Source organism: Egretta garzetta, unplaced genomic scaffold, assembly GCF_000687185.1.
Source record: "Egretta garzetta isolate BGI_Z169 unplaced genomic scaffold, ASM68718v1 scaffold526, whole genome shotgun sequence".
Taxonomy (NCBI): domain Eukaryota; kingdom Metazoa; phylum Chordata; class Aves; order Pelecaniformes; family Ardeidae; genus Egretta; species Egretta garzetta.
The window spans coordinates 796,332-806,536 of record NW_009259967.1 but is presented as its reverse complement, the minus strand read 5'-3'; the positions used below and the strand labels follow the sequence as shown (position 1 = coordinate 806,536).

General features: G+C 43.6%; 1 protein-coding gene across 1 annotated transcript in view; it reads right to left on the bottom strand.

Moving 5' to 3' along the window:
• The window catches only part of TYRO3 (TYRO3 protein tyrosine kinase), a 37,022-nt gene that overhangs the window by 11,661 nt on the left and 15,156 nt on the right, over positions 1–10,205 (bottom strand). The window contains exons 6-10 of the mRNA XM_009640225.2: positions 8,422–8,599; positions 7,817–7,959; positions 6,359–6,503; positions 1,975–2,104; positions 1,080–1,180 (exon numbers count right to left, since the gene is read on the bottom strand). Of these exons, the coding sequence (XP_009638520.1) occupies positions 1,080–1,180; positions 1,975–2,104; positions 6,359–6,503; positions 7,817–7,959; positions 8,422–8,599 (697 nt within the window). The remainder of the gene's footprint in view (positions 1–1,079; positions 1,181–1,974; positions 2,105–6,358; positions 6,504–7,816; positions 7,960–8,421; positions 8,600–10,205) is intronic.

The following is a 10,205-nucleotide window of genomic DNA, read 5'->3' as shown; positions in this document are numbered from 1 at the left end:
GAAAAAAAAAAAAAAAAAAAAAAAAAGGACGAGTAAAATAAGGGATACTTAAATATTTTGTCACAACATCAAGAGTCACGTGTTCTAATTTCCATCTCTAATCCTGTTCTAATCTCCATCTCTAATCTGATTCCCATACCGTGAGCAGGAAAACCTGAAAAAGACAGAGTTCCCTTCCACGTCCTCTAGCCTCACCCCAGACAAGAGGCCAGTAACTTTCAACCACAAGAAAAAGTACCAACAGTACTGAAAGGGAGAGGGTGTGATAACACCACCTTTAAACACACCAAGAGCAACAGGAATACAGAACTATTGTAAATAATGCTGAGAAGACAAAATCCAATCAGAAGGGACACTGACAGACACTAGTTCATACAGCATCATTTAAGATGATGGAGCTGCACCAGTTTTCAATTACTGTCTCTCAGACTATTTTAAGTACAGTACAAGTCTCACAGTACTTGGCTGAGAGGGTAACAATGTCCAACAGTTTATGGTCTCTAGATTTAATGGAGTGGCATCTAAAGCCAGGGGAGCAAAGTCAAAGACAACTGGAGCATCATCCTAACCCAGCCACGCAGCGCTGCTACAGAGAGCCATGCCCTCGCTGAACCAGGAGACAGAAATGGATCATCTTAACTCTGGCCATTCCTGAGACTCAATCTCCTGTTTGAGAAGTTACTAATTCCTGGCCTTCCAAGACTGTTCAATTGGCTCATGCTTGTAGCACAGCTCGGCACACTGAGTTTGAAGCTGACTGCTAATATTGTTATGCCATATTTATCTCACTGTTGCATAATATTACAGTCGAAGGAGTCACTGTAGCATGAAACTGGGGCAGGGGAGTGGCAAAGTTATGCCTCGCACTAAAGTACACAACAACTGTAGCTGTAATTAGCAAGTGCTATGTAATTGGTTTCTGGCCTTTCACCTCTGCTATCCACAGTGTCTAAGCCTCCTTGTAAACTGATCCCGTGTTCTCAACCCAAAGCCACCAGTTTCAGGGAAAACAGAGAGAGAACATAGTACATGCATGAACCCAACTTGTCAGGCAGAATCACTCAGGTAATTTTACTTACAAGTTGCTTCAATGAGCTCTGGACCCTCCCTGTTGAAAGACCTGGCAGCTCTGAAATGGACTGCTGGATCCCCTCTACCAACAACACTGCCAAAGGCATGGCTGGAAGGCAGAAAAGACACACAGGGTCATGATTACATGGGCCATTCACTTCTAAAAGGGTGTGTTGAATGGTATGGATGATTTCTCACACCTTGCCACGTAAATACTACAGACTGTTTTGTTAAAGAGGGTGTAGCTGGAGAGGAGGAACCTATGGGTTCATGCTGCCTTGCAGATGCACCTAGAGGGGGTAGAAGCCTTCTGAAAGAGGGGAATCACCCATAAGCTGCAGGTTGGAGCAGGAGTCAAATAAACAGAGATACTGTGGTGAGAGGGAGGTCTGGGAGACTCTGAAAAGACTGGGAACCTTGCTTGCAGCAGGGAGCAACCCACAGCCAAGTGTCAGAGGTGATGGAAAGGAGACTTTCCTGGGGATCCAGAGGGTTCTGGGCAGTCAGAAAGACTGAAAACCAGCATGGGATAAAGGGCCCAGCCCATAGGAACACAGAGTACTATTAATTTGTGGGTCTTTTCTCTGTGAATCTCTTATGTAGCAGTGCTAAGGACTTCTAGAATGACCTTGATCTAGTTTATATTTTCATATTCTAATAAAGTCCACCTATTGTCATAAAACATTGTTTCTACTGTATTTTTGGTGTTCTCGTTTTGAAGAAAAGGTAGGGCATTTTCCTGCTAGTCTCTAATCCAGCGTCAGTCCCAAAATTGTGAAAAAACAGTTATCCAAAGAAAGTGCCAAAAGTACTCAATGCTTTTTGAAAGATAACTGAGTCAGAAACCACACTGGAAGAGAAATCAAAGATCTCTCTGACCAGCATAAGAAGAACCACCCTTACCCAAACCGAGTTTCCTTTCTTCTTTTTCGAAGGAGAATAAGAGCCAGAGCAACAGCCGTGACCAGAGCTGTGAGAATGCCCAATGCCACAGGAACCCAGGACGTCCCATAAGGAGGTTGTCTCTGGCCACCTAGACAATGAAGAAAACACCAGTCAGGAAACAGAAGACTGTCAATGGTAAACAGGCCATACTGGGCTTTCCCCCCCCCCCCCTTTTAAATGGAAAAGCCATGCTGCTGGATCTGGTGTTCACAGTGGATCACTGTACACTGGAATTTGGCATAAATAGCTACTCAGTCAATCATCAGAAAAACTAGCTGTTTCACACAGCAAAGGCAGAGCAGATGCATCCAGGTGTCAGAACCTATTCTTAGTTTTGAGCCTCAAGAAAGTAAAAGGCACTGCTCCAGATTATACTGCTTTACATGAGTTTATGATCTGGGGTGCTTTAAACTGGAGTCTCCAGACAAAAAGGTTGCTTAATATGAGCATTTTCTCTGCAGGTTTCACCTTGTCCTGTTTGAGGCAGCCAGCAGAACCTTGACCAGGCAACACATTACTGCCTTGATGCCAGCCAGATAACATTTTGAAAGACAATAGAGAAAGCCTTGTGGCAATCTGGTTGAAAATATTTACATTTCCCCTCTCATTCCTCCCACAAAGAGAAGCACTCTGTGAAGCTTGGTATTGGCTGCAAATTCCCAGTGTTGATGGTCGTTGGCAATTTCTCAATGTCTCTCTACCAAAGAAAAGGTGAATTTTAAAAAGTGCCCTGCGAGTCAAGAAGTAAGTTAGCCAGCATGCAGGTTCCAATTCTGGTCTAATATTTGCTCCCCGAATACGTATACTTTTGACTACAAAGTGTCTACAGAAGAAATGGAGGTGCTGCCAATCTGAGTAAGCTGCCAGGGAAGGAAGATAAGCAATATGGTTATGAATAAAAGAATATTATCTATGCTTGGCAAACAACAGATAAGTTAATCCAATTCCCTGGGAGATTTCTTCTCCAAATACAATTACTAAAGATTAAATGTGAATTTGAATGGGTTTATTAAAATCTAGGATAGCCCTCGTACCTCCAAATTGTTTAAGGGCAAACAAGAACAGGTAACAAGTCCCTAAGCACTTCCTTCATCTTCATGCTTCAGCAGTTGACTGTGCTTTACCAGAAGCTAAGGAAGAATGATCTTTGATGATGTAAGTAATTCTATTACATTATATGTCATAAGAATATAAGTAAACCTGTCCTTAAAAGATGTCAGGTTAATGGGCTGAGATTTTGGTGAACCTCTGCATAGATGTATCTGAAAAGGAGTCGGACATCCTTACTGGCAGAGTCCTGGCAGGTAAAAGGCTTCTAAGGCTTGATTACTAGTTACATTGTCGAGCCTTATCATCCAAGTTTTTAAAGAAGCAATGTTAGTCTAATAAACAGGTAGAGCTTAACAAAACAGAATTCTGGACCATTGAGGAAGCAGACTAGTACTTCTCCACCTGAAACAATTATTTGTGAAAGATATAAACAATTATATTTTGAAATGTATTTTCCAGCATCTTATCTCCTTCAGTGACTCGCATATTCTTTTCCCACCCAGAAGGCTTTACAGGGTTTAGGTTTTATGATACACCCTCTTGCTGCACCTTTTCACCTGGCCTTCAAAGCTGCTTATGGGGATGAAGAGGGATCAGAAACAGAAGTGGAATGAAAATACAACAAAAGGCAACTCCAACCTTCTCCACAATTCCCAAGCCAATCATTTGGGCTGTTCCTGCCAAACAGTCAGGGCAGAAACAATTAACACCACTGATGTAAAAGGTCCTCGCTGATAGTTAACAATAAGGTTTCCTTCCCCCTTCGGTGAGGCAAACCTCTCTCTCAGCCTGTTTTTCTAGTCTCTGTCTGCTAGCTGGCCTGGTGAGAGAGCAGGGATTTAGGTCGCCTTCTGGGGGAACCCTCCAAAAGGAGGGTAAATTACTCTTCCTGTTTCTAAACTGTTAGGAATCAGGAACCCATCCCACAGTTCATAGCAAATGTGTCAGAAGTATAAATGAACGTTGAAATTCACTGCTTCTCCTCCTCTTCCCCCCAGATCATTGCTTCCCACTTGTGCCAGTGAGCTAGAGGGGATGGCTGCAGCCCAAGCAAAGACCAAGTGGCCTCTCGTCCCCCAACTTTGTCTCTCTCCCATCTCCTGTACCCCCCTTTTCCAACTGGCATATGCCTTGAGAGTGCACAAGGCAGAGAGAAGACAGTATTATTAGATGAGCTTAAATGAGCGTTTCGGAGTCCTTTGATGAGGAAAGAAGCCCTTTTATTTCTGTAGCAGGTTTTATATGACAAAGGTGTGCAAAGACCATAATCCAAGAGCCTTCTCTTGCATACAATCACAAAGATTACAGATAGGAAAAAGCTATTAGACCATTCTGTTCCTCTCTCTGCAATGAAAGAGTGAGATTTCTACTGAGAACGTTTCTGAAAATATTAAAGCAATCTTTGTTAATGGTGCACAAGATCTCTGCATAAGCAGGGTGGAGCTCCCACTAGCTTTGCTGTGATGACAAATACGATTTAAAGTTTATACAGGCTTAGTCATCCTCACTGCCGCACTGGGAGCTGGTCAGAAACCACCCCTGGCATTTCTCACATAAAGCAACCAGTGCCAGTTTGCTATTTTAGGAAAGGAAGCAACTTATATTTTCTACCAGGCCTGAAACAAAACTGCAGTCTTTCTGCAGCAATGCTGTTCAAGGCCTGTCAGTGTTTCCACAGTGAACCTTTATTTCCAGCCTGTTATGCTTGTGACAAAATTTATGTGCTTTCAGACAGCATTTGGCCAAAACAAGCACCACTCCTGATGCTACTTTTTTTTGAAGTGGTTTGTAAATAAAAACACACAAACATTTTGTGCTTTCAGGATTATCCCATTCCAGCTCCCTGTAAAATGCAAACCCTACACATTCCCTGGGGCTTCTCGCCAGTGTTGGCCATTTTCTGAAGGGATCTTCTAGTCCTTTCAGGTACTTTTCTCTGTATTTAAGTGCAACAGATAACTGAGCAAAAAGAAGGAGGGAAATAAAAAAAGTGATAGGGCCAATGCCCAACCTCTAGTAGAGTCAGCTCTGGACCTCCACACCCCTCCTTGAAATAATTTGAGGGCTTTGATCCCACAGTGACTGTATGCTCACACATAACCATCAGTATTGAGAACATCACAAGAACCAAGCTGCCACAGGGCCTTTCTGAGTAACGTGCACATTAAAACCAGCATTAGATGCACTATCGCAAGTAAGGCTACAGTTCTCTCCTGGTTACTCTGCCCCTATCCCCCACCTCCTGCTTGCTCGGGAACCCCACTCTAGGTTCCACTTGCCATCCCTACGTGCAGAGGGATCAGGAGGGATTAATGACCATGAGATTCCTGAAAAGAAATTTGGGTTGGGAAGAAAGCAGTGGCAGATGGGTCAACACCAGAGATTAGAAATTGCTGTCTTGTCACATCACAGGTGTTGGGAACAACAACAGGAGATGGATTTTTGCATGACCACACCTCACAGGCTTCTTATCACCAATCCATATTTTTATTCTGAACATCCTCCTCTTAGCTGTTTTACAGTTTCCTCCACAAGCAGCATTCTTCTCTCCCCTCCACCCATCTCCCCATATACCATCCTGCCCTTCTCCATAGCCTGACTCCCATTTCCCATTCACTGTCAAATACAAGAAGCCAGCAAACCAGCACAGGCGAGCCTAACTGCCCTTTATCACTAGGAATGCACTCCACACATGCATGTTCTTTGCTCCCAACAAACCCTCCCACGTGGTCCAGATTGCATGGTACAGCTCCTGTACCACCATCTCTCTCTTCTACCAGTAGGTCAGCTTTTCCATGGAGAGAGCTAAACTGGTTTAATATAAACACATTCAGTAAAACCGTTACAAACCCCCATGTGGCCATGGTTTAAATCAGGCTGAACTGAAACTAGTCAGGAATGACTTCAAATTAAATCAAAGAAGAGAACCTATGTTAGAGGAGTTTTCTGTCACGTTCACTCTTGTAAATGTGTGTGGCTTAAACCTAAACAAAGGACTTCAAACCTTCATTTTCACCTTTTCTATTACATCTCCCCTTGCCCTGCTCCGCACTAAGTGCAGCAAAACCCCATTAAAGAAGACACAGTAGTGTCCAGAAGCTGTTTTGTTTATACCAGCTCTTTAAATATTATATAATTTCTACTCTGCTTAATGAAGTGTGCTGTTGTATAAAGCCACATGGCTCAGTCAGCTGTAAGCACCAAAAGGAGAAGAGTCAGAGCAAAACAACAGTCCCAGCAGTTCTGACTTCTTTTTCCTCGAAGTGAAGGGACAGTGGCAGTGGACACTCACCCATGACCTCTTGAGCTTCAAGCAGGAAGAGGTCACTCCAGGGCCCACATCCTGCGGAGTTCAGCACGCACACCCTGATGATCAGGTCTTTGAGAGGATTCCACGTTGTGAGATTAGCTTTTGTATCCTGTACGATCATCTCCCCCTGAGAGCAAACGGCAGCAAACTGTAAGCTGTCTTAAAAGGAATCTAATCTAAAACTTCACCTTTAAACTAAACCAAAACATTACTGTGTACTTCATTGGTGCTATAACAAGGGTTGAGAGTTGGGATGCCTGGGTCCTAGTCTCAGTTTTGCCACTGACTTGGGCTATCATCTTGGGTTTCTCTTCTCAAAAAAAAGCTAATAGCTTCCCATGGCATAGGGGAGATATGAGATTTAATGACTTCCCCCTTTGAGGTCCTTCCATGAAAGTTGCTATAGAAATGGGGTTTTTCTGCTATTAAAAGATACACCTCCTCCCCATGGTTTAAACACAAAGATGTGCTAACATACTGCAAAGCATCTGACAGTTTTAATCCAAGGGAGGAGTGTGTCTGCTTTAACTTGTTGACCAAATCCTAAATGGCTTCTGAATCTCATGGATAATTTTCACTTAGGATGGCAAGGCCAACATATTTTCACTAATTTTGTGGATCTTCTTCATACATGTTATTTGCAGTAAATCCATGAAGATTTGGCTGCCACCACTGACACAACGAAAATTCAATGGGAACTCAAAATATTGTCATTCAAAGTCAATGACGCTGACCCAATCTGAAATGGGTCACGCAGGAAAGGAAACAAGTTTCTTTTCACTCTAGCTGTCTATTATTACAGGCTGCTTCATCATTAATAAGCAATGGCTAAATACATACTAAGAAGCAAGAAACCATAAGAAATGCTATGAACTTCAAAGGCAGACAGATACCTGGGAAAGGTCAATCAATCCTGAAGAACAAATGAAAGGCCTTGTACCCTGACATGGTCCTTTCAACTCCCTACGCACTGTGAATGAAATATAAGAATCTGCAACCCGCTTCCTGTGATTTACAGTGTAACTCATTCACTTGTTAAATACACCTTTGCTGCAAGTCCCAGTCACAGGAGAGAGAAAGCCCAGATCCTGCACTGTCCGAGCTGCCTTTGGGACAGCTCTAGAAAGAGGCAGAGATGAACTAAATGCTATGTTGTCCTTGTTGTACAAGGAACAGCAGAGAACTGGTCTGTCCACAGATAAACATTCACATGAAGGAATTCTCAATATGCAAGGAAAGGAAAAACGGGCCTGAATCTTGAGGCCAAATACTGAGGAGTTGTAGCAGATCAGAATAGATCCATTTACACAAAAGCAATGTCAGCAATCTAGTCCCCTGGTATGGATAAGGGATGAGAGACCCTAATGCCTATAAAATTTAACAATATGAGCATTCTCCAACTCTATGCCCAATGGCTCAGCTGCCCTCTCTTTCTGTTACCTGAGTTACATTATCCTGAATCCATTCCAGCCTGTATCCCAGAACATTTTCTTTCAGCACGTCTGGAGCCACGCCTTCCCACTCCAAAATCAGACCAGGATCTCTTTGGATAACGTGGATATTTTGTGGGGTGCTGCTTGGAGCTGAAAGTAGAAGACAGAACACAATCACTCTGTGCCAGAAAATAAGGCACTACCCACATTGAAAATGGCCGAAAAGACAATTTCACCCTCTTTCCTGAATTCAGCCAGAAGAGAGAGTGTGAGGGAAGAGAACAACTTCTGCAAGCCGCCAGCACTATGTTTGCTTCAAGTGGAGAAGATAAGGTTGGTCAGCATCTCCTGTTTCTTTCCAGGATCCCAAGAATCTCAGAGAGCCAACAGGACACATGCCCAGCACACAGAGACCCCGTAGCTGGATCAACTTGTGTTATCATGCATCATTGCCGGTAGCCACATTTGACTGCATATTATTATTTTATGTTAGGTGTTAGGAGACCCTGAGAGCAGACAAGCAATCTGGCAGTGTAACGTTTCCTGCATTTCAGAATTAGCAAGGAGGAGTTCAGTGAAGTGCTTTCCTCTTCTTGTCTGCTGTTTGCTTACCAAGCTCCAGGGTCTGGAAATAAACCCTGTCGGTGAAGGGGGAGCTGCCCATCTCATTGCTGCACTGCACACGAACACTGTAGTTGGTGGAATGCTTCAGACCTTGCACGCCATAGGCAAAGGGAGGCACTGGGGTGACTTCAGTGGAGACCTCCTGGCCATCTGGTGACTCAGCTACCTGTGCCAAGAGTGAAACGAAGGCTGTTACCATAAGCCATATGACTAACAGGTCCAGAGGGATAAGAATCCATTTCATGGTTAGTTTATGAATGTGTAAGAATAGATGTGGTACCAGTGGTGTTTTAAAGTACTGAAAAGGATCATGAGCCATGCCTTTATTTGGTTTAAGCAACGTCACTCTCCTAACTCTGGCAGTACAATTTTCCGCCAGCTGAAAATTTGGTTCCATATTTTAAAACATTTCCTTGCCTATGTTACAAATTCTACAGTTGATTGATTATTACTTCCTTTAAAGAAAGCTAAATGTGGTTGCTGCTGTGAGTGCTAGCAGCTGACTTCTGAGGCTTGTTTAAATCTGGGCAATGCAAATTGGTAGAACAACTTCCCTGTTGCCTAGTGTCAGCTTTTTCTCAACTCCTTTTTCAGAAGTTTGTATATTTTCAGTTTTGTAGTGGATTAAAGACATAGTAGACACGGGAGGCTTGGTTCAACTAAACTGTTTCAAATTAAACTGAACAAAAACTTTTCACTACCCCTGCAACCTTTTTTTTTTTTTTTAAATCTGAACTTTTAAGCACCGTGAATGTTAGTTTAAAACTGGTATCACCGTGTGCTTTTAATGCACAGGCAGGTTCAATGTTCCTGCTTTTGTACCGACAATAGCAGAAATCACTGCATAGCTCCCAGGCTCAGCCTATCTTTCTTCTCAAGTGCATATGAAATAGCAAAGCTGGGAGTAAAAGCAAAGCGCACTGACAAAAGTGAAACACTCGTGTGGACTTTATATAGCAGCCTTTCTCCCTTTCTCTCTGCCCTTCTGCTCATTCTCATGCACACTTTTGGCTCACTGATTTATTTGGCTAATAAAAAGGAAGAATCTCAAGTTTCCTTAATGAAAAAGCATATTGTTGTCATTATCAGTGCCATTCAAAGCAGGGAAAAAACAAGAAGACTTTTGTGTAAAACCCTGTCAGTTTGATGATGTGTTTCTGTGCAACAGTCTGGGGAGCCAGGGCTCCTGCATCTGCCCCGTTTATGCCCTGGAACATGGCTCCTGTTAACTGTGAGGAGTCCCTATGCTGTCCCCAGAAGCAATCTGCCTGTCTGAACACGGTGCTCTTGGGGCACCTGCTGCAATTCCTGAGTGCCAGAAAAACCACAGCCAAGTTTCAATCCCCCTTCTCTTTCTGGGAGGCTCCGAGCAGAAGTACAATCCAGTCCTGGGGAGCCAGGAGCGTGTGCATTTTCTCATGGAAATGTGGGTCAATGTCTCACAAAAATCTCTCAGTGTGGGAGACAGAGGAAGCACAGCTTTCTGTCAGTGGAGGGTTATTGCCAAGTTATGCTGCTCCCAGATCCAAACGCAGGAACTTCGTCCTCCCCGGATAGAACAGAAAAGGCTTAGAAAAGGGGTGAGAGACTGCTGAGTGGACAGAAACTGAGCTGCTCTGATTCAGCCTCTTTTCCACATGTCCCATCCCCCCTCCACCCCTGCCAAAAGTGAGAGGGGGAACTCAAACCCCAGGGTCATTAGCATTGCAGCATGCAAGCCAGAGAGAATAGGCTGCTCCAACTGGAGATAACTCACATTGTAAAACAGAGGA